Below are 24,250 nucleotides of genomic sequence, written 5' to 3'. Positions count from 1 at the left end.
GTGTAATTTGGATAGTCAGTTGTTTTCTGGAGCCATGGGACAGGGAGTTAGATGCATATTACAGTTTGTAGGTACCATTTTACAAGTCTGTTCAGAAAAGCTGATGCATTCCTGTTGTTGAAGGGAAAAAGTCCTATAGAAAGGAAGACATTACATCGGTGATACTGTTTCGAAATGTAATAATATGTTAGCATTCGTTTTCCCAAGAGAGTTAACTATTTGTGACTAAGTGTGCAGTATGTGCTGATAGAAGAAATGTACAGATTGAAATAAAAAAAAAGAACGCTGAATTGGTAATGCCAGTTCATTAACACTACTTGGCCTGCTGGAAGCCTTCTTAACTACCTGTACCTTTCTTTTTCTTCCCCCACAAGTAATTTATTACAGAAATTATCTATACCTCATCTGTATATGTAATCCTAGGGGAGAAATGGTGTGAATATGCCTCTCTTGCCCATTACAGTACTGGACTGTAATGGAGCTGAGCTTTCCTGAATCCAGATGTACAGATTTGCAGCTGCTAACTATTTTTTGCAATAAAATATAGGTGCTAATTTTAACTTGCTGCTTCACACTGTGCTGTAACTGCTGTCCTTCAGGAGCAGGGGCTCGGTCTCTGAGGAAAGTGACTGTGCAGAGGTAGAGGTGTAACAGTTTATAATTTGTCCTTAGCAATTTGTATCCTTTATGTCATTTTTATATATGTTTTATCCATCTGTATTTTGAAATAAGTAATTTTCAAATTCATTCCCTTCTCCCTCAAAACTCTGAGTTCATCAAACAATTTTCAATAATGCAATGGGTTTTAGTCTACCAGTGCCTGCTGACTCCTGTGTTCCTGTTGTTCTAGACCCAATGCTTGGTGTGCCTAACTTCTGCCTTTCTTTGAACATGTTTTGTATTTAGCAACCTGATCTATGGACTGACTGAATTTTCAAGGGAAAGAGGGAAGGAGTTTCCTTTTCCATAGCCAGGTCTCTGGCTGGAGCTGATGCCCACCCTCCTGGATTGTTAATCCCCAATTCAAAGCATCTAGTTAATTTCATTACTTGAGTTTTTTCCCCACTTCCCCTCTTCTTTAGTCTTATTTGTTATGGGAACAGTGAGTTTCTGTTACAAACTCTTTCACTTTTTCTTCTCAAGTACCACATGTAATTAGGTGCAATTTGTTAGCAGGACCATTGTAGACATGCCTGGTTATTGTAGGATTCGTATTTCTTTCCCTTTCAACAGCACAGCCTCCTATTGTCATAATGCATACTTACTGGCTAGAAAGGGGCTGTGTGACAAAGGATGAATAAAAGGCTGATTTATGTAATGCCTTCTTTGCTTCAGTCTTTAAGAGTAAGACCAATTGTTTTCCAGGTACCCACTGCCCTGAGCTGGAATACAGAGAAGGGGAGTAGAATGAAGCCCCGTAATCCAAGGGGAAATGGTCAGTGACCTGCTACACCACTTAGGCACACACAGTTCTCTGGGGCTGGATGGGATCCACCCACGTGTACTGACGGAGCTGGATGAGGTGCTCACCACGTCAGTTTCAGCCATGTGTCAGCAGTTCTGGCTAACTGGGAAAGTTCCAGTTGCTTGGAGGTTAGCAAATGTGACACCGTCTACAGGAAGGGCCAGAAAGCAGATCTGGGGCCTGTCAGCCTGACCGCAGTGCTGGGGATAGTTATAGAGCAGATCATCTTGAGTGCTATCATATGGCACATATAGGGCAACCAGTCCATTAGGCTCAGTCATCATGGGGTTATGAAAGGCAGGTCCTGCTTGACTAGCCTGATCTCCTTCTATGAGAAGGTGATGCACTTAATGGATGAAGGAAGGGCTGTGGATGTTGTCTGCCTACACTTTAGTAGAGCTTTTGGCACAGTTTCCCACGGCATTCTCCTTGAGAAACTGGTTGTGGGTTGGAGAATTGTACACTGGGTTAAGAACTGTCTGGATGGCCGAACCCAAAGAGTGGTGGGGAATGGAGTTAAATCCAGTTGGCAGCCAGTCACAAGTGGTGTTCCTCAGGGCTCATTGCTGTGTCTAGTGTTGTTTAACATCTTTAACCACGATCTGGATGAGGGGATCGAGTGCACCCTCAGTAAGTTTGCAGGTGACACCAAGCTGGGCAGGAATGTTGGTCTGCTGGAGGATAGGATGGCTCTACACAGGGATCTGGACAGGCTGGATCTGTGAGCTGAGGCCAATTGTATGATGTTCAACAAGGCTTAGTGCTGGGTCCTGCACTGGGGTGCAACAACCCCATGCAACTCTGCAGGCTTGGGAAGATTGGCTGGAAAGGTGCTTGGTGCAAAAGGATGTGGGGTGTTGGTAAACAGCCAGTTGAATATAAGCCAGCTTGTGCCCAGGTGGCCAAGAAGGCCAACAGTATCCTGGCTTGTGTCAGAACTAGTGTGGGCAGCAGGACTAGGGAAGTGATCGTCCCTCTCTACTGGGCACTGGTGGGGCCACATCTCAAATCCTGTGTTCAGTTTTGGGCCCCTCACTACAAGACACTGAGGTGCTGGAGTGTGTTCAGAGAAGGGCAGTGAAGCTGGTAAAGAGTTCAGAGAAGTCTTATGAGGAGCTGAGGGAACTTGGGGTGTTCAGCCTGGAAAAAAGGAGGCTCAGGGGAGACCTTGGCATTCTCTACATATACCTGAAAGGAGGTATTGGTCTCATCTTCCAGGTAGCAAGCAATAGGATGAGAGGAAATGGTCTCAAATTTTTCCAGGGGTGGTTTGGATTGGACACTAGGAAAAAATTCTTCACTGAAAAAGTTGTCAAGCATTGGAACAAGCTGCCCAGAGGAGTGGTTGAGTCACCGTCTCTGGAGGTATTTAAAAGATGTTTACATGTAGCCCTTAGGGACATGGTTTAGTGTTGGACTTGACAGTCTTGGGTTAATAGTTGGATCCGATGATCTTAAAGGTCTTTCCCAACTGAAACAATTCTGTGATTCTGTAAGGATGTCTATAGGACTCTGCTGTAGTCTAAAGAAACTCAGAAAGGCTAGTTTGCATCCTGTTCCAATTGCCAGCTTCTCTGGAAGCTTTCTTGCAGAGTTACTCTAGCTGTGAATTTACAAAGGAGTACCTCAACATGCCAGGGAAAATACCAAACGGTCTCCATTGGATACAAGCTAGATAGTACCTTGTATGTTACTGTGTTTGGAGGCTTTGTTCCCTCTCTGCTAGACTTGAATCTTGGATTCTTTCATTATTACTGCAACAGGCAAAAGTGTCATCTGGCTGTGGTGAGATACACATGCTCTTGGATTTTGTTTTGTTATTTTCTCTGACATCTGTATAGTGTAACTCTGGATTTACTTCCTCTGAATAACAGAAAGACTGTATGCTTTTCTGCTATGTAAGTCCTTGCAAATACATAAAGCTAACTTTATATATGTGACAGAATGAGAACTACCAAGCAGTTTGTTTTTTTTTTTAATGTTAAACCCTGTTGTATCACTGGTTTTTGCCCTGCTCAACTCCTTCAGCCAGGCACTGCTTGGTTGTAGTTACAGGCGATGCTGGTGATGTCAGCATTGCTACTTCTGCTTCAGAGTAGATCACACACAAGTGTGGAATTAAGTTCAATGTGTTAAAATCTAAATAATCATTTCCATATTCTGTAGCATTGAAAGGGAATAGCTTTTTCAGAAAAATACGTGAGAAAATCTGGGCAGCTTTCACAATTTTCATGACCCAGCTGGGTTTCCTAGTTTGTCTTATGATTAATTTGGACAGTATTTCTACTGGTCACTTTCAGATGATGATGATTTTCTAATGTATCCAACAGATATCCATTCAAGCAGTGACTGGGGAATAGGATTGAAAGACTCAGAGTGTTCTTTGTTTAAATAATTGAATTGAAGCAGGCACTTAATTGAGAAAGATTAGATTTATTAAATAAAGCTTACAAAATGAAATGGAGTATAAATGAGTTTCAGTTGTCTTTCCTTATACTCAAAAGGACTTTGCATATAATATGGCAATTTAGATTTTTTGTTATTTTATACACTGAGCAGTTACACAGTTTTGGTGTTCATTTATGCAAAATAATTTCCAAAGATACTATTCACTGCAGTACAGTGGAGTCTGGGAAATATTTTGTATCAAAATAGTCTTCAGGACATCTTTACTATTAGACATTTCATGTTGTCAAAATAGGGAAAGAATTTCAAAAAAAGAGATATGAGAAGTGATTGGTGGTAAAATTTAGCTGTGCTCTCCAGAGGGCACTTTAAAAATTGCTGATGTTTAGAAATGTGCTGTGAAGACTAATTCTAATTTTCTGCAGTTTTATTCAGTTAACCTTGTTGCATATGAGATATGTGCATCTGTGTGTTAATTAAGAATGCAAGAGACATAGTCACTGTAATTCTTGTGATTTAATAGAATTTTCTGCCTTGTTTTAAAAATGTGCTAGAAATTTTGATGAGCTTGTAAAAGTATTTGAACAAAGATTCTTACTGAAAACAGGTTTAGCGATGATTTTACAATGCTTATTTGAAAAGTATAATTTGTGGCCAACTGCCACACATTTTGAGTGAATGAAAATAAGTAACTAAAGACAAGGGCAGAGTTTATGATTTTGTTGAAAAGGAATAGTATGTTTTTCCAGTTTCAGAAATCTGGAGAAATATTTTGAGGTGTTGCTGATCTACCAGGAAACATGAGTAACGAAATGAAAGTCGGTCTTATTTTGTGGCTGTAGAATCATCTTTGTATAGAAAATACCATTTGAAATAAAAAATCTGAATAGAAAGAACTTTAGAGATAAATAAGACATATGTAAATACATAGGAGTTCTTGAGAATTGCATATATATATATATTAAATTGATTTGAATAAAAAGAGGGAATTTCATCTTACTGAAAACTAAACTGCTTTATATTTCACCTCTGATCAGTGAAGCTGTCATGCTGAAGACAGTGTTAGGAGGTACACGAGAGCCTGAGAGAAGAATAAAATCCAGGGCCATATGCCTATAATAAATGCTTGGAGAACTGTAGAGATATCCCAGCTGCTCCAGCCAATGAGCCGGCTTCAGTTGGAGCTCGGCTCAGATGCCTCTATACAAATGCCCATAGCATGGGGAACAAACAAGAGGATTAGAGGTGTGTGCACATCTACGGGGGTATGGTATAATAGGCATCACAGAAACATGGTGGGATGGCTCCTGTGACTGGAGTGTTGGAATGGAAGGTTACAGGCTCTTTAGAAAAGACAGGCTTGGCAGGCGGGGAGGGGGAGTTGCCCTTTATGTTAGGGATAGGCTGGAGAGTACGGAACTCTGTCTGGGGACAGGTGAGCAGTCCACAGAGAGTTTGTGGGTCAGGGTTAAAGGGAGAACAGCAATGGGAGACATTACTGTGGGGATCTGTTACAGACTGCCTGATCAAGGAGAGCCTGCGGATGAAGCACTCCATAGAGAGATAGGAAAAGCCTCACGCTCGCAGGCCCTTGTTCTCATGGGTGACTTCAACCACCCTGACATCTGTTGGAAGGACGGTACGGCCCGGCACAAGCAATCCAGGAGGTTCCTTGATTGTGTAGAAGACAACTTCCTTCTGCAAGTAATAGAGGAGCTGACAAGGAGAGGTGCCCTGCTTGACCTCGTGCTCACCAACAGGGAAGGGCTCATTGGAAATGTGATGCTCCAGGGCAGCCTTGGTTACAGCGATCACGAGATGGTCAAATTTGAGATCCTCAGGACAGTGAGAAGAGCGTGCAGCAAGCTCACTGCCCTGGACTTCAAAAGAGCAGACTTTGGCCTCTTCAGGAACCTGCTTAGTAAGGTTCCATGGGATACAGCCCTAGAGGGCAGAGGGGCCCAAGACTGTTGGTTGATATTCAAGGATCACCTGCTGCAAGCTCAGGAGTGTTGCATCCCAACTAGAAGGAAGTGCAGCAGGAGGGCCAGGAGACCTCCTTGGATGGATAAGGAGCTGCTGAGGAAAATTCAAATGAAAAAAGAGGCTTATAAAAGGTGGAAGCAAGGACAGGTGGCATGGGAAGGGTACAGGGATGTTATCCGGGAAGCTACGGTCCAGGTTAGGAAAGCTAAGGCCCAGTTAGAATTAAACTTAGCTAGAGGTATTAAAGATAACAGGAAGGGATTCTACAAGTACATAGCAAATACAAAACAGACTAGGGAGAATGTAGGCCCCCTCAGGAAGCTCTTGGGAGAACTGACTACACAGGATTTGGGGAAGGCTGAGGTTCTGAATGACTTCTTTGCCTTGGTATTCACTGGCAAAGGCTCTGACCAAACCATCTAAGTCTTGGAAGGCAGATGCAGGGACTGTGAGACTGAAGACCTTGGGCCCACTGTAGGAGAGGATCTGGTTCGAGACCATCTTAAAAATCTGAATGTGCACAAGTCCATGGGTCCTGATGAGATCCATCCACGGGTCCTGAAGGAGCTGGCGAATGAAGTTGCGAAGCCACTGGCCATCATATTTGAGAAATCATGGCAGTCAGGTGAAGTTCCCAATGACTGGAAAAGGGGAAATATAAGCCCCATTTTCAAGAAGGGGAAAACGGATGACCCGGGGAATTACAGACCAGTCTGTCTCACCTCTGTGCCTGGCAAAATCTTGGAGCAGATTCTCCTGGAAGGCATGCTAAGGCACATGAAAAACAACGAGGTGCTTGGTGACAGCCAGCATGGCTTCAGTAAGGGGAAATCCTGCCTGACCAATTTGGTGGCCTTCTATGATGGGGCTACGGAACTGATGGACAGGGGTAGAGCAGTTGATGTCATCTACCTGGACTTGTGCAAAGCATTCAACAGTGTCCCACACAGCATCCTTGTCTCTAAATTGGAGAGACATCAATTTGATGGATGGACCCCTCAGTGGATAAAGAACTGGCTGGATGGCCGCACACAAAGAGTTGCGGTCAATGGCTCAATGTCCGGCTGGAGACCAGTAACGAGTGGTGTCCCTCAGGGATCGGTGTTGGGACCGGTCTTGTTCAACATCTTCGTCGCTGACATGGACAGTGGGATTGAGTGTGCCCTCAGCAAGTTTGCTGATGACCCCAAGCTGTTCGGTTCGGCTGATACCCTGGGGGGAAGGAATGCCATCCAGAGGGACCTGGACACGCTTGTGAGGTGGGCTGATGCCAACCTCATGAAGTTTAACCATGACAAGTGCAAGGTCCTACACGTGGGTCGGAGCAATCCCAGGCACAGCTACAGGTTGGGCAGAGAAGAGATTCAGAGCAGCCCTGCAGAGAAGGACTTGGGGGTGTTGGTTGATGAGAAAATGAACATTGCCGGCTTCAGTGTGTGCTTGCAGCCCAGAAAGCCAACCGTATCCTGGGCTGCATCAAAAGGAGCGTGACCAGCAGGTCAAAGGAGGTGATCCTGCCCCTCTACTCTGCTCTTGTGAGACCTCACCTGGAGTATTGTGTGCATTTCTGGTGTCCTCAACATAAAAAGGACATGGAACTGTTGGAACAAGTCCAGAGGAGGGCCACGAGGATGATCAGAGGACTGGAGCACCTCCTGTATGAAGACAGGCTGAGAAAGTTGGGGCTGTTCAACCTGGAGAAGAGAAGGCTGCGTGGAGACCTCCTAGCAGCCTTCCAGTATCTGAAGGGGGCCTATAAGGATGCTGGGGAGGGACTCTTCATTCGGGACTGTAGTGATAGGACAAGGGGTAACGAGTTCAAACTTAAACAGGGGAAGTTTAGATTGGATATAAGGAGGAAATTTGTTGCTGTTAGGGTGGTGAGGCACTGGAATGGGTTGCCCAGGGAGGTTGTGAATGCTGCATCCCTGGCAGTGTTCAAGGCCAGGTTGGACGAGGCCTTGGGTGATATGGTTTAGCGTAAGGTGTCCCTGCCCATTGCAGGGGGTTTGGAACTAGATGATCTTAAGGTCCTTTCCAACTCTAACTATTCTATGATTCTATGATAAAGAGGGAGAAGGCAGAAGCTGCTATGCTGGATTTTATTACCTGTGTCTTCAGCCTGTTTTTTTTCCAAATGGTGAATGACTTCCTATTAAACTGTCAGTGGTGTTAATGTTAAGGGGTGCTTGTTTCTGTTTAAGGATTTGTGTCTTTAATAAATATTTAAGAATTCAGGAAACATGAAATTGACTAGTACTTGTCCAGTATAGCTCTTATACTCAAGCTTATATTTTTTTACCTTTTTTTATGGTTTCTTCCAGTTATTATTGCACATTTATTTGAGTGGGTCTAGGCACAGTGAATGCAAGGTAAAGCTTGTCTAGCTGAGGAAGTGTGTGACTTTTTAAAAAGCATTATTAAGTCATAAGGATAAACATGATTTTTAAGCATTTAATGTGCTTTATAATTGTTGGTTTGGAAGCTTCTTGTAGCTGATAGAATTGCAAGCCTTAGCAGATTGACTAGTAGTTACCAAACATGTTTGATCATACCAGTTACTTCCCTCCCTTCTTCATCAGCACTTCAGCTGTTCAGTGGGCTCATGTGACTCTTGTCACTGTTCACGCCCTGTTCAGTACTCCAGAAAAAATGAAGTCAAAAGCAAACAAACTCTTTCCTCATGCCCTGTAGTCTTTGCCAACTGAAATTTAGTGGTTGCGTAGATGGTAGATAATGAAATCTGTGTTGAAAATGCCTAGGTCTGAAACTACCTGTAAATACTTACAAATTCAATGAAGCAGTCATCAACTGTGCAAAATTCACATGGTGGAGGGCCAGAAGAGATATGAAAAGTGGCCAGAAGCAAAATGTAGGATCAGCCAATTCTGTTTAAAGGTCTGAATGCTAGATGGAGATATTGTTATAGGCATGTATCAGTTTCATCTCCTTAAATGGGTACTGGCTATAGCATGCCTGACTTTGTTTTTATCGCTAGCAGGTCTGTTCTACTGGGATACTGCCTGCCTCTCATATCTTTACATTTACCACAGCTTACAGGGTAGTGAATGTCATCTTTGCACCCAAGCACGCTACATGTATGTTTCATGTTACAGTGCAGACACATCCAAACCAGTTTGCGTAGCACCAGCTTATGATTGCCTGTCCACCTCCACAGTTCTGTGTGGGATTTCCTTTCAGCTGTGGAAGCTTCTTACCAGGCCCTTCGATCTGGTGGTTACTGCTTGCTTGCTCTGCATTCGTATTCCACTTTCTTTTGTAGAACATCCTCAATAGGCCTTGTAAAGTTATATATTGGAATTAAAAGGGATCACTTCTCCTTTTATGCTTTCAGTGTAGTATGATACGCATTTATCCCTGTTTCCTTTTCAGAGATCTCTGTACCAAGTCCACCACTCCTGTGAGTTCTGGGAAGCGTCCAGCATAGGCCTTGTCTAGAGTGGTTAATGACTTTTCTGAAGTAGTCTGTTAGTTGATTTACAGTATCACAGTATCACAGTATGCTGGAGATTGGAAGGGACCTCGAAAGATCATCTAGTCCAATCCCCCTGCCGGAGCAGGAACACCTAGATAAGGTTACACAGGAATGCGTCCAGGCGGGTTTTGAATGTCTCCAGGGAAGGAGACTCCACAGCCTCCCTGGGCAGCCTGTTCCAGTGTTCCGTCACCCTCAGTGAGAAGAAGTTTCTTCTCAAGTTTAAGTGGAACCTCTTGTGTTCCAGTTTGTACCCATTACCCCTTGTCCTATCATTGTTTGCCACTGAGTAGAGCCTGGCTCCATCCTCGTGACACTCCCCCTTTATATATTTATAGACACTAATAAGGTCACCTCTCAGTCTCCTCCAAACTTGTGGAGAAGATTTGTGCTTATAAGTATGGTGTTAACAAAGTAGAGCACACCTGTTTTTTGGGGGGGATTATTTTAACTACTGTTGTGGTGGGTCTCCTAGGTAACCTTTATATTTTTCAATATTCCCCCATTTAGCCTGGATCACAGAGGGAGAAGAACAGTGCATTTGCTGTGTGAGAAGTGCGGACAGGTTTTGGGTCTTGTTTTTCCTGAGGAATGGGATTTTTAGGTACATCTCATTCACTACACATTTCTTAAACCACAACATGTTAAGTTTCTTTTACTGACGATGACCTTTTAGGGCCCTCTTCCATAAATAAATGAGATTTTCCTTTTCTTTATAATTTCCCATATAGGAACAATTGGACCAATACCACTCAGTTATGAGTGATACACTGAATGTGACTTGTAATTTGAAGTGGCTATTGCAGCACTTGTGGCATAAATATTTGCTGCTTCCTACTTTTTTTTTTTAAATAATGAGACAAGTTTTAATAGACTATCAAAATTAAGTTTGTTTTGCACTTCCTTCAGGTGCTTGAAAGTACAGTAAATTCTAATACAAGTTTGTAGGATCTGCCAGTTCTTTCCAGATACAGTTAGAAGAGGGGAACAGTAAGGAAGGTGGTTTTATGACGTGTAGCAGTTACATCTTAAAATGCCAGTGATTCTGTATTTTCATTAATCTTTATGTACTGTGATTGGGTGATTTTTGCTATTGCTTGTCAACAGCCAGCCACTTCATTCCTCATCAATTATTATGATGTAACATAAGACTCAAGTGTTACGAGGTTTTGTGTTATTTCCAAGGGGCAGAGGAAGTTATCCTCACTTCAAATGCCTAAAAATTTTACTATATGATGATGCCTGTTAAAATCAGTAGGACTACCTCTGTGTATAGCGTACTTCTTCACCTGGAGTAAACGTGTCAAGAAGGGCTCCCAATGAAGGAAAAAAAAGAAAAGGAACCATGTGGTTTCTGCTCTGAGGTGTCAAAGTTAATATTGTAACGGTAAATAAACCACCCTACACCTGAACTTGAAGATACTTTCAGTAAAGAAGTCTGGGATAAATTGCATCTGGGATATTCTGTAATTTCTAGAAGCTGTCAGTATCTAGGAGGAGGAGTGTTGGTTCTTGCCTTTTCGATAAGAAACACAATTTGGGGACAGGATGGATAGAGAACCCTCTTGTGAATTGCCTGGAAAAAAAAAACAACAAACCTACTCAGCTTTGTCTGCAAGTTCTTGATTTCAGCCTTTGTCACAAGTGAAAAGATACTCCCTTCTGCTAAATGAGATTCCTCCCTGTTTTTTTCAAGAGATGTTTGTATTTATATTCATTATCCAGTGATTTTTCTGATGGCTTATTTTTTCTGATTTGTGTTCTGCATACACACACATTTATCTTCAAACTTTCCTTTCCCCTCAGCATAACTATATAATTAGTACTTTCCTTTTGCCTCTCACTTATTTACAAAGCTGGAGTTTTAATAGCAGTGAGCCTCATGCATACTGGTACCACATGTCATGTTGGAAACACCATAAAATGGCTGCCTCTGCTTGGAAGGAGACTTATCCAAAAAAAGGTCATCCTTTCTCATGCAACTCATCCTATCTTTCTTATCTATAAACAGGAGTCCTGCTGAGTGTGCTAGGCAGATACACATCAGTTTTTATCATGTGGGCTTGACTATATTATGTCCTCTACGTTTTCTTTTTTTTTTTTTTTCTTTAATACAAGTCTGTGTGGCTCTGATATCCATGAAAGTTTATGTAAAGTTTCTTGCTGGCTGAATAAACACTAGGTTGGGAAACTGCAAATGTAGTTTCAGTATGTGTAACTTCAAAGGTAACATGCCAATCTCTTTTGCAAACATTGAGTAATTATGGGATTGAGTAATTTGAGGTGGGGATCGTGGTCACCAAATCTTCTCCTATCTAAGATGCTAGGCTTCACCTCTCCTGCAAACTCTCTCAAGCAGTTGTAGCACTCATCACACCTTTTTTAGTCTTGAGCAACAACACTCTTTGCTGTTCTGAATCAGTGTTGAGCATCGTTGTTTGCATTCTTGCTGTCTCTTTTCTCCTGGATAAGACCAAAGTGACGAAGGTTGTTCTGCTTGAATAGATAGACCCATCCGTCTCCTTTTGCCTGCTTGTTCCTTTTTCACAGCTGTAAAAGAGCAGACAGAAAATACAAAGGGCCTAGAGGTTCTACTGTGAAAAACTTTGTCCACAGACTTTCACATTACTAAAACAGTGGCCTGAAGTATAGAGGACAGCCACTGCTTTACTCTATGTCAGCCAGGGAGTTTTTGAGACCCCGCTGTTTAAGGTTGGGGTCAATTTTCCCAGCTCTTAAGACTTTATGAATAGGGCTATCTTTTCTAAATATCAAGTCTTTAGGATTAAGTCTAATGCCTCCAAAGAAACATGTGACCTACTTTTCATAAAGGGATATTCATGCATGATTCTGGGACAACTTTTAATGGTATTTTTAAAATTCTTGCTCTGAATCTTTTCAGTTTCTTCATTTTTTTTATTATTCCCTCTCCCCCCCCCGAAAAATGACATCTTCAACCTTGGGAGCAAACTTTTGCATACCAGGCATACTGGAAGGAGAACCACCCTGCAGATGAGTGTACCAGAGCATGCTAGAACTCAGGAGGCTGTACTAGACAAAAGGGAACTCAGAAGGTGTATGGCCCCATTCCAGACTTCCATGAGTTAACCTGTACATGCTGTAATGTTTACTGGAAGCAAGTTCAGATTAAGAAGAAAAATAATTAAATAACAAATTTTGCTTGACAACTGCAAAGGTTGTAAGACTTGAGGAATGTGGCTGTCAGAAGTGCTGAGGAACTGCCTCTGCCATCAGTTCCCTCTTGAAATTGTTGATGCTTAGCACCAGGAAAAACTGGAATCATAATACATTTTCTTGTGAAGCTGTGGCAGGTGGATGCCAGCAATATTTATGAAGAGATCACTAGCCCTAAACTGTTAGACTGCAGAAGGATGAGTGTTAAATTCTAATCTCTGATTTACAAGTCTGGCAGCACTTCCTATTCACATGGTATGTGATTTGAATAATGATGTGTCTCCTCCTGATCTCATTAAGCCTGATTTAATCCAGGATCTTAGTTCATTAGTGCCTGCTAGCTTTCATACAACTGGTTACACAAACAAGCAAAACCCTAAAAATCCTGTAAAACTGTAACCATCTTTCCAGGTAAATATTTTCATGAGCCCTTTTTTGTTCCTGAAAAAGTATTAGCTTGTTTGGGAGGATTCTTTTAAAACACTGATGCATCTTCAGGAATCTCAATATTAATTTTACATGCAGTGAAATTACACAACACTTGCCCTGCCTGCACTGGTTCAGTGGACTTCTCTGCATAACCTTTATAACTGTATGCTGCAGAGGACTGAGTAATTGGGTTGGTACGACAGAGTAGCATATATTTGAAGACAGGCCTATCAAAAAACAACAGGAATTTCTGTCATTTGCCCAGACTTTTTTACAGCACAGTTCTTCATTCTGTAATGTAGAATTACGTGATTAAAAACTTCTTATAGGAATTGTTATAATTTTCCCCAATTTGCTAATTGAGAAGAAAAATGTCTGTTTGGACAATCACCAGGGTTTTTGTAGGTGTGGTTGAAATAAAAATTTTGAAATTCTGTGCAGCTCTGTTTTCTGTAGTTTGTATGTTTTATGTAGCACAGTGACTTTCAGCTTTTTGTTCCGTTTCTTTTTCGCTGTATAGCATCTGATTTAGAGAAGATAAGTTGTTTAATAAAAAAATTCTTCCATATGATTTTAAACAGAGAATGCAAAGCACTGGATGATTCAGTTAATGTTTTCATTAGAAAATCCTGCTGTTAAGGATCATCTGGTGTGTGATAGGATTTGTCTCTGCCTGAACCTGTGTCATAGAGATAGTTTATCTTGTTATCTAGCACATTACAATTTGTGATAATGTCTCCCGTTGCTTTTTTTTCTAAGAATGTGTGTTTTCTCTTTCTGTGTTGCTCATCTACTTCAAATTGTATTGTGAGAAGATGCAAACCTGAAAATTCATGGATTCAGGTAGTTTCTTGTATATCTTATCTACTTTTCTTTACATGGTAATATGCGCAAGGCTTTTTATATTGACAGCAGAAAAAAATCTACTACATGAAATATCCATTTATTGCCTTAAAAATTACCTCTAAAAATGTAGTCTATTACATTTGGCTTTTTTAATATGGCCAGGTGCCTGTGGGGGGAAAACTCTGGCATATCCCACTCAATGTTTAAAGAAATGAGGAATGATACTGCACTTTCAAGTAAAGCAATAATGCTTCTACTAGTTGGATGGAAGTGGAGCCTTTGTGAGAAGAAACTTCATTCTATTAAAAAATTAAATAGTTTAAATAGTTTCACTCTGCTGGATCTGGACGGAGGGGAAGCTGGCAGAGAAGCAGCTTTTGTGCCTCCCTGCAGCACCTTGCCACAGTACTTGCAGATGCAGGGAGGAGCATATATGTGTTTCTAAGCACCCACACAGACGTGTACACATGCGTTGAGACTGCTGGGCAACTAAAACCTATACGGATTGTATTGTACTGTTGTCAAGGACAGGTGAAAGGCAGGAGATCCAGCTTATGAAAGCCTGGGTGGCCGTCCACTGCATGAAGGCTATGGAGGTGAGAGAGGAGGAGGGCAGCAGTTAAAGATGCTACTTGCCAGTCATCTTCCCCATGGCCATCCCTGCCTAATGCCCTGAACCCTGTTATTTACATACATTGCTAAATATGTAAGGCAGAACGAATTCTCAGCCCCAGATTAAAACTGGGAAGGAATGTGTGCTGCAGGGGTTCACTGGCAGGTGATAGCAGACAATTTGATGGCAGAATAGAATAAAGAGGTCACTTCCAGTTCACCTGCAGGTTACAAAATCTGCTGCAGCCATACAGTGTGATTCTCTGTAAGGTTTCAGAAATGCAGAGCCGCAATTTGTAGACTTCGGTTTCCAGAGTCTCTAGGTCACCATCTCGCAAATACTTTGTGCATGGTGGGGGTGAGGCTCTGTGTGCCTGTTCTGGTGTCAAGGGGACAAATTCTATTTTCCTTACCTCTTGAATAAATTTATAACATGCTTCTGTTTCTGTACTTCTCACCTACATGGGAAAACTGCATATAAAGATCCACAAATTTACTTGCTGTCTTTCAAAGGCTTCCTTGAAAGTGTCTTGTCACAGCACTTACAAAATGCTGATAAGTGCTTATGTACCTGGCCCATGCTTATCACTGCTGCTTCTTCATGCTTCCTGACATCTGCTGTTTCTGTTAATCAGTTGTACTTCTTTTTACACCTAGATTGTAACACCTCAGAGAGAGGTACTGTTATTTTTTTTCTGCCACCACGGTGTGTGATCCGTATGTAGGTGCTGTTAGAGTACTTGTTAAGTGATCGGGAACGGAGAGCATCAGGCCTGGACTACTCTTCCCTTCTCAGTATGCCAGTGTTGGGGTTAGTGTGAATAAGTGGCTGGGAACAGCATCTAGCACCCAGCCTGGCATCTTTTTCCTATTTGCCTTTTCTTATTGCTCTAATTATAATTTTCAGCCTTGGTCCATTAGGTTCATTAAGATGTAATGAGTTGCTTGTCCTCGTGGCAGCGAAGCTAATCACTGCTGTAGCCAAGCACATCTCGAAACCACAATGAGCAGAGAGTGTATTCTTTTTTTCCTCCTTTCTCTGTGACAATTGGTGTTATATATGTGGTACACATTTTGTAAAACGTGCTTCCCATTTTTCTCACTGTTGTATTGCTTGCTGTTTCTCATAGTCTCTCTTTTTTCTTTACCCTTTCTTTTATTATTTTATTTTTGGTAATTTTTTAAAAAACCTAAATGGTATAGTTAAATATGTCTCCTTTTGAACTGAAGAATGAAGTTTGATTGCTAAGGGTGCAGAACAAGGAGGTTTTCTTGATCTGAATAGATGCAGGAAACACGCTCATTTTCATATAAAAACAGAGCTGAAAGATTCCATAGACTTAACAAATCTGAGTTATGTTAATTTTGTTATAATCCATGCACTCGGCCTTCTAAGAGCACAAAGCTTTCTCCATATGCAAGAATGCGTATCCTACCAGAAGATCTTTTATTATCAGAAGTATATAGAAAAGGTACAAGATAAAGCTGTATCAAAAAAAGGAAGAATGTGAAGATTCTTTAAAAGAGGAGCTTCAGTTTACTGTAGCATACCGGGTGTTGGTCTGTAGGAGAGGAACAAAGGTATTCAGGTGTGGCAGTGTGGCTTCATAGCATGGGCATCTCAGGCTGGCATACACAAGGAATGCTTAGATGTGGATATCACAGAGTAGTTGCCAGCAGTTTAAACAGGAGCTGGTTCACTGTGACTCTAGTGGCACAGTATTTTTGCAGTTAATGTAGAATACACTGGATGTAGGTGTTAATTTTCTTTTGGAGCAACTGTTGTTTTGTCATTTCATAGTAATTTTGTTTGTTGCAAATTGTTTGCAATAAATCTAAACTACTGCATTTTCATATGGATATTTTCATCTGACCCACTATATTGCCCCAAATATTTGAGGTGTTGCCTCCATGTTAAATAAAGTTTATAATAAAATCAGTAATAAAAATAGTATTTAAATGCTGCAAGAACAATGAACAGGACAGATAGGCTGTAGAAGCCTTTTTTTATGGCTGTGTAATGAGTTTATGATTGTACAGGCTAAGTCGAGATGCATATGATAAATAGCTGAGCAGCATCCTGACAGGAAGCTTTACAGTGTTTTGCAAGGCCTTCCATATGAGATGCAAAGGCAGCACTGTGGCTTACCTGAGCAGCCATGCAAGCAGCACTTCTCACTATCTGGATGGCATTCAAGAGTTTATTTGCAGTGGGAGAGAGCAAAACAGAAGATTGCATCTGTTTTCTGTAACACAACAAGAAAGAAAAGGCACATTGGAGCCTTCATCCTTAACATGGTTTCTTCTGCATACTCCTGCTGTTACTGCTGGAATAGATATGCTGTTCAGCATGTAAAACTTGGTGAAAAAATAGTGCTTTTCTCTATCAAGCTTTAAATCAGATAGAAGTCACGTGAGCTACAGAAACAGACATATTTTGAAGGCTAGAGACAGAAACCAAAGAACTCTTTGGGAGAGGCTTAGGAGGCTCTGGTTTAAAAACAACCCTAGAACTAGATAGTACTAGCACAAACCAGGAGGTAACCCTATTTTTTTTTTCTTTTTCAGTGGTTAGGTCACATGCCTGACAGGCAGCTGGGAACACGTTTCCTATAAACTTGGGATAATCAAGGCAGTAAAAGAGGAGAGAGGATGTATAATCTTGCAGTTGTAAAATAAGAGCTTAACTTTGTCATGAGCTCCGATGATGTGTGCAGTAGCAGTATGGGATCCATCTAGCTGTTAGAACTGAGGGATCACTTTTTCACTTCTGGGGAAGCACACTCTCCAGGCTGTCCTTCCTGCTCTACTTGGTGACAGCCAGTGATTGTCTCTTGTGACCAGCTCATGGAGAGCTCTCACTCTTGATCATGGTGCTTGAAGGTCTCACATTCTGCCTCCATGTCTTGGAGCTGGTATTGCCCTAGAAAGGAGAAGCCAAGGACTAGTGAATCTCAAATGTTGCAGAAGTCAGGAAAATAAAAGCTAGGTGGTTTCCCTATTGTCTCTGAAACGTTTCCCTTTTTATGGAATTTAAGGCTAGTGCTATGAAGGCATACTGGATTTTAGTGTTGCCACCATCTTTCTGGTCGAAAATAATTTTCACACTGATGGTAGTTCAGTTGCTGAAAGGTTTGTTCCAACCTCACTGCCAGGTACGTTGTTTATTTTACAGCAGAACTACAAGAGTCTTAACAGTGTGAGAGTTGCATTTATATCTAAGCATGCTTATAATTATTCAGTAACTCTTAACTAGTTTGAGTGAAAATGTCACAGGAAATGACTCAGGAGGACTAAATATTGCATTGAGGCACTCTGCAGCAGAGTTACATTTTGAGGTTTTAATATAAATGGGTAATTGAATTCATATATTGTTTGGAGTTGCAGACATTATTTGCAGGAAAGCATGGTGGTAGCTGTCTCTTGAAAGGTAAAGTATATTTTTGAGAAAAGAGATTAAAGGAAAAGTATTCTGCGTTTCAGAGTGGTCAAAGCGCTCCTTATGTAGTTCACTGTCATCTTTGGATAGTTTGCATGTGTTGCAGTGTTGGCTCACCCAGGCTCCCTTCCACCCCCTGGCTCCATATGATTCTGCATTCTTTTTCCTGCTTCCGTGTTAAGCTTCAAACAATGTACAGGATATAGAATTTTTAATAGTGAAAACCTCATTATTTCTTAGCTTTTAACTGTTTTTCCCTTTGCACATGGAGGCCATAGATAAATCACCTTGTACTCTGACAGTGATTTTTTCTCATGATTTTTCATGGCTCCCAGCAACTACGAGGAGTGAAGTGTTGGCTGGAACATTTCATACGTGCAGCAACACAGAATAGTATTTAATTGCATTTATAGTCATAGAAGGGGTTGCAGCAATTTCCTCAGATGTTCTCAGCTGAGTTTCCTGGAAAGGTCAGAACTGCTAGAGTAAAAAAACCTTGATGCTTTGCCATAGTGAAAATGGCAGAAGTTATTTTACTTTCCTTTAGACTTGGTAACAGATACTAACTGTAACTTTTGTGGCTGGCCTAATTCAAACATTTGCTATAAATCAAAGGAAGCTTTTTGATAGATGAGCAGAAGCTTCAGCATGTAGTCTGATAGAATAGACTTTTTCTTTGAAAGGTAATAAATGATGAAATTCTGCAAACAAAGCTAGGTCTTGCAAGCAACAGTAGGAAAATGGCAGATGAGCCGAAGACTTTTCTCTTTGGTAACCATTAACCACTCTTCTTAATCTCTTTCCAGCTAGACAAGGCACGTGCCATGTCAACGAGTAACAGGTTTTGACTAAAAAAATGAAAGATGATGAATTTCTAGATTTTATAGGTTGAAATAGCCATTTAATAGGGCATAGGTACACTTGAATATGTCATATTTTGCTATGCAATGGAGTTTCATTGCACTATATAACTTGTTAGTTAATATTTTGTCACATTGTAAAGCTCACAAGCATACAGAAAATATCTTATAATTTTGTGGCTCATATTGGTGTAGGATTGGATTAGAGAAGATCCAAATAAAGCCAACTGAAGTATTGTTTAGGATTTTGTGTTTCTTTGGAGAAACGCTATTTCAAAATTTGCTAAAAGAAAGTAATCTTTTCATGGTGATTTGGCAGTTGACATCTATGCAGTATGGTTAAAGCCTCATTAAAAAAACAGTATTTTTTTAGATGATAAAAGAGTATACAAAGCGTAAGGGCCTTCTGAGTACTCTAAAATGTGTTTGCACCCTATAATGTCTTTGAAATCATAATATTTCATCAAATCAGGCTTAAAGCCTGATGTAAAAATCGGGATTTTTAAAGTTCACAGTGGCTTTTCAGAATTTCTCAGATGGAGGATGCCTCTTCCCAATAAGTACTGCTTATACTACTGGAATCACTCTGAAACACACATACCCATGAGGTGGAAGCTGTCTTAATGTTTGTGGTGTCAAAAGGGCCTGGTTTAGATTTAGTGGTTGAAACGTGAGGTTATTTATTTAAGGGCTGGGTTCCTGAGGTATAGCCCCTTGAAAACAATCTGCTAATAACCTGCAATTGTCTTTGTGTGGGCTAGGAAAAAATGCATCATTTTGACCCATGAAATTTATACCAGGCACTGCCCCAAAATCAAGTATCATATAGTACCAAAGGTGAGGTTTAGAGATATTTCTGAAGCTGTTAGCACTGTGAAAGCCTGCCTCTTTCCAGGTAGGCTATGTGAGTGAGACAGCTGCTCATTCTGCAGAAGCATCTGAGTACTGGAGGAGTGGTGGGATGAAGAGCTAAGCACTGCACTCAGTAGATCCCTTTTTGCCCCTTCTCCTAAGGCTATGTGTGGGGATCTCTATGGACACTGTCTTGTGAACTAGGTTCTGGAAAGGGCTCTCAAGGTCATCGGGTCTGGACCAATTTAGCATTACCACAGAGATTCCTAGTGAAAGTGCTCACACTGTCATTGTGTGGAGACTCAGCGTGCTGTAGATGTCCCGTAGTACCTGTCCAGTCCCCCTTGTCCTACTCAGGGATAGACTGGTCTACAGTGAGTGGTGGTTGTAGCTAATCAGGGTGTGAATGTGTTTGCTGTAGTCAAAATATGACCAGAAACCAGTGCAAGAATCCTACAAGAATCCTAATCAGGAGACATACTGAAGTCCTTGCTAGGCAGGCAGCTAATTGCAGGTTGATTCCCCCCCCCGTAATTTAGAGCAGTATAATGTAATAAAGTCTCTTACCTTTACTGTTTTTCCTCTCTTTGCATACACAAGCTCCTTCTTCAAGAAACAGCACTCCCTGAGCCCACAACTGGATTGTTAGTTTCTGTTCATACTCCTTTAACACTTAAATTCAGCTGTTCTTGAACTACTCATGGCAGATTGGGGATTTCCTGTCCTGAGTGAAAGTTTGCCTTCTTTCTTGTTTAGAAATTTTAAATTTCTTGTTTAGAAGTAATACCTGCATACTTCAACTTGAAACCAGAACCATAATGAATTTTATCGTATGCTGGCGAAAGTTCCCCAAAGCAATCTTTAGTATACGTGGGTTTGGAAGGTTGTTTGCCTACTCTTTCCTCACGTGGTAGGCTTCTGCTCCATGCAAATCTAGAATGAGTGGGTTATGTTCAAAGATTTCTATAATTATAATTGGTGGAGCACCGGGCTTTTAAGGCAATTATAATTGTATTATTTACCAAATATGCAAGGTTGTGAAATTCAGTGTATTTTTTGTGGTGAAATAAAGTGAGCTGATTTGGTATTCCTTTGTGGCCAAAGTCATTTGTGCTTGTTTTCAGGAGCCAAACAAGGCTTCCTCAAAAAGCTGTCAAGAGCAGCAAAGACGCCAGTTATCATTCCTTTGGAGACTTGAGGGTACAGTGCTGCTTTCAGTTATAGCAGACAATTTTTTCTGCCACCTTTGAAGTTGGAAATAGGGCTTTAAAAATAAAAATTATTGTACTGTTGTTTCAGAATTGATGTGTTGAGGATTTCATTGCATTCTGACATAAAGAATGGAAAATAACACGGTAATGACACACAGGAAGCAAGTTCTGACAAGGTGGGGTCTTCTTTGGCTGTGGTCTTGTGGTCCTGTTCACAAGAGTGCTATTTGACTCACAAATTCTTTTTCAATTTTAGATTTTTTTAATATACCATGAGTTTGTCACCTTGCCACAAAATAAATTTAAAGCTTCAATACAACAAGCTTTGAGAGGACTCATTGTGTATTTTAATTTTTAAGACTGAAAAAAAGCTCATGGAATAATGTACTCATTAGTATGTATTAGTCCACTTTTTAGAAAGTAATATAGCATTTTCTTCTAAATGTGTGCAGTGTTCTTATATTATCACATGGTTCACTTTTATACAAGAACTGTTTGCAGTATTTCTTCTAACAGCAGCATCTATTACATACATACATTCACCTTTTATACACTTATTCGTTCACATTTGTTATTTCAGTTATGATGGGTACTGTGATGAGTTGGATTTTAGATACTCTTTTACCTGTGTGATGGCACTAGATAGAAAATTAATTGTAACCTTGGTGGCCAGCAGTTCATAAAACTTTTATCTCCGCTAATGGAATGCTGATACACAGTAAATGACTTGTGCAGATACAAAAGACACTATTAATGTAGTGTGGCTAATAGTGCAGCTTTGACAGATCAATTGGACTAGGGAAATTTATGGCATTCAGGTTTAAAGTGCATCTTTTAAGAGAGTGACTTGGAAATTCCAGTTTTGTTTGGTGCTGTTCTCAGGTAACCTCAGAAACTTCAAATAGAAATTCGCTTTCTGTGGTTTAGTGCTCATGTCTGATATGCTGGAAACATAACTAAGATGTACAGTACTACCTGTGTATGGTACGGTGCTGTGGGATGGCGGAGGTTGCTACTGCACTGGGATGTAGAAGAGGGCAGTGAATGTGTTAAAAGCGCGGAGGAGAGGTAGAGGTTTTTACAAGGGCAAGAGTCTGTCCAAAGCTATCGCCTGTCCCTGATGCCTGCTCAATTTAGACAATCTCATCAAATCTGCAGATGACGCCAAATCAGGGAAGCAGTTGACACACTTGAAGGCAGGGCAGCTGTTCAGAGGGATCCAGGCATGAACCTTATGAAAACCAGCAAGGGCAAATACCAGTTCTGTCGGAATGAGGAATTGCTGGCAGACACACCGACTGGGGCTTAATGGGTTTGGGAGCAGCTCTGCTGAAGAGAACTTGTGGGTCCTGGTGGGCAGCAAGGTAAACATAAACTAGTTTTGTACTCTGGCATCAAACACGATCAACAGCAATCCTGGGCTGCATTAAATAGCCTGCAGATTAAGGGAAGTGATAACACTACCTAGCACCAATTAGGCCACATCCAGAGTACAGCATCCCATTTTGTGGACAGGATATGGATTGTGTGTAAAAGAAATACATTGATAAATTGGAGCAGGTTCTGTGGCTGAGGGACCTGAAACACATGCTCTATGAGGAGATACTCAGGGAGGTGGGTTTGTTCAGCCTGGAGAAGAAATTATGTGGGGAGGGGAGCCTTCCAATACATACAAGGAGGTTATCAAGAAGACAGAGCCAGGCCCTTCACAGTGGTGCTTGGTGGGGAAGACAGGAGAGAGTAGATAGGACTTGAAAAGAACGTTTCAGGCTGGTTATAAGGAAATTTTTTGTCTCTAGGACAGTCAAGCAATGGAGCAGATTGTTCATAAGCTTATATGGTCTCTGCCTTCGAGGTTTTCAGGATCCAACTGTACAAACAGCTTTGAGCAACCTTCTCTGACCCCAGAGGTGGCCCTGCTTTGAGCTGGAGATTGGAGAACTGCTGAGCTCCCTCCCAGCTCAAGTGGCTCTGCAGCCTGACCTATGACAAAGCTTGGAGCCAAAACTGAACTTATTTTTCCCTTATATTTTGATATATGGTTATATGCAAATGCTTTAGCCTCTTCAGTATGTCAGTTACCTGTCTGTAAAATGGAGGTAATGCCTACTTGTTTACATCAGTGGTGTTTCAAGATGCCAAAGAAATTGATCACCTTAAAAGGCAGTCAGCTGCAAAATGTGTTAGTGTTAGCAATGGTTCTGACAGCAGGCTCTCTATATGCTTCTGCCAATTATGGTAACATTTGTCATATTTTCCTGGTTAATATTTTTCTTCCTGCTGTGGTGGTTGTTTCTGTGGGCTTCTAGACAAAGGGGAAGCAAACTTAGCTGCCTTTACATCAAGAATACTGTACTCGGTTCTGCCCTGTGTGTCAAATGTGCAGCTGAATGATGGTTAAACTGAGAAGCCTCTCTCCCCCCGAGCTTTAGTGATCTTTAGTAAAAGATTTGCAGAGCTGTCCTATAATTTTCAAGCATAAATAAGAAATTAACCTCTTTTTGAAAGAAAAAAAATAGTATCCATTGGAAGAGTTACTTAAAATTTCTTTCATTTTAGAATTATAGAATAGTTAGGGTTGGAAAGGACCTTAAGATCATCTAGTTCCAAGCCCTCTGCCATGGGCAGGGACACCTCACACTAAACCATGCCACCCAAGGCTGTCCAGCCTGGCCATTTTGTGGCATTTTAACTTATAAAGAGCCTTGGAGGTAGCATTAGAAGAGGCAGCAGTTTTAAGAAATCTTGGGAGCTTGAGATTTAGAATATTCTGTAATACCTTTTTTAAACTGTTTCTTCTTTTTCTTCTCCCTCTCCACCTGCTTTTTTTTCCTGCAGGAAATAAAGAAGGACATGAAGAAAGAAAATACTGCCAACAAACCACCAGAGAAGCCTATAAGTGAAATTTCCAATGGAAGCTCTTTACCACTGTCTGAGACAATTATTAGAACCAACAGAAAAGGTACAGTATATGGAAGCTTTAGTGCAGATCTGCAGACCTTTAAAAGAACAATATGTAAACCTTTCTTGTTTTCTAGAAATAAAGCTATATTCTATTTAGCTGTAAAGGCATAGCAGGAATAGTAATAAAAATAAGCTCATTGTCCTTTTAAACTGGCATATGGCTGCATGTATTATGTCTACTATTTCCACATGAATTTGCACAGACACTCCTTTCTTCTTGAAGAAATCATTCCTAGATACATTTAATTAAGGAAAGCTGTATGAGGGGATTACTAAAGCTTTTTAAAGTACGGAACTGGCAGCTTGCATCTGAGGAGGTTTCTGTACAGTGATGTCAGTCCACCTTCATGTATTCATGTTCTATCTGGGACAGAGACTGGTTACTGACAGAGAACTTTAAAAAAAAAAAAAAAAAAAAAAAAATCCTGAAATCATAAAGCTTAATGCGTTAGTTTCCTGGGGAGTGTCTGTCACTGTCTTCTGTTTCAG

The 24,250-nt window shown here is 41.0% G+C and overlaps 1 protein-coding gene across 10 annotated transcripts in view; it reads left to right on the top strand.

Annotated features, from left to right (window-relative positions):
* Positions 1 to 24,250, top strand: part of SH3KBP1 (SH3 domain containing kinase binding protein 1) — a 237,018-nt gene that overhangs the window by 66,900 nt on the left and 145,868 nt on the right. For all 10 annotated transcript variants that reach the window (XM_062603814.1, XM_062603809.1, XM_062603813.1 and 7 more), the window contains one exon: positions 23,636 to 23,759. In XM_062603814.1, coding sequence (XP_062459798.1) covers positions 23,636 to 23,759 — 124 coding nt within the window. The remainder of the gene's footprint in view (positions 1 to 23,635; positions 23,760 to 24,250) is intronic.

Source organism: Pezoporus occidentalis, unplaced genomic scaffold, assembly GCF_034315485.1.
Source record: "Pezoporus occidentalis ecotype Australia unplaced genomic scaffold, CSIRO_AGI_Poc_V1 ctg81, whole genome shotgun sequence".
NCBI lineage: Eukaryota > Metazoa > Chordata > Aves > Psittaciformes > Psittacidae > Pezoporus > Pezoporus occidentalis.
Note: the sequence above shows the minus strand (reverse complement) of the source record. Positions and strands in the feature narration are given on the sequence as shown.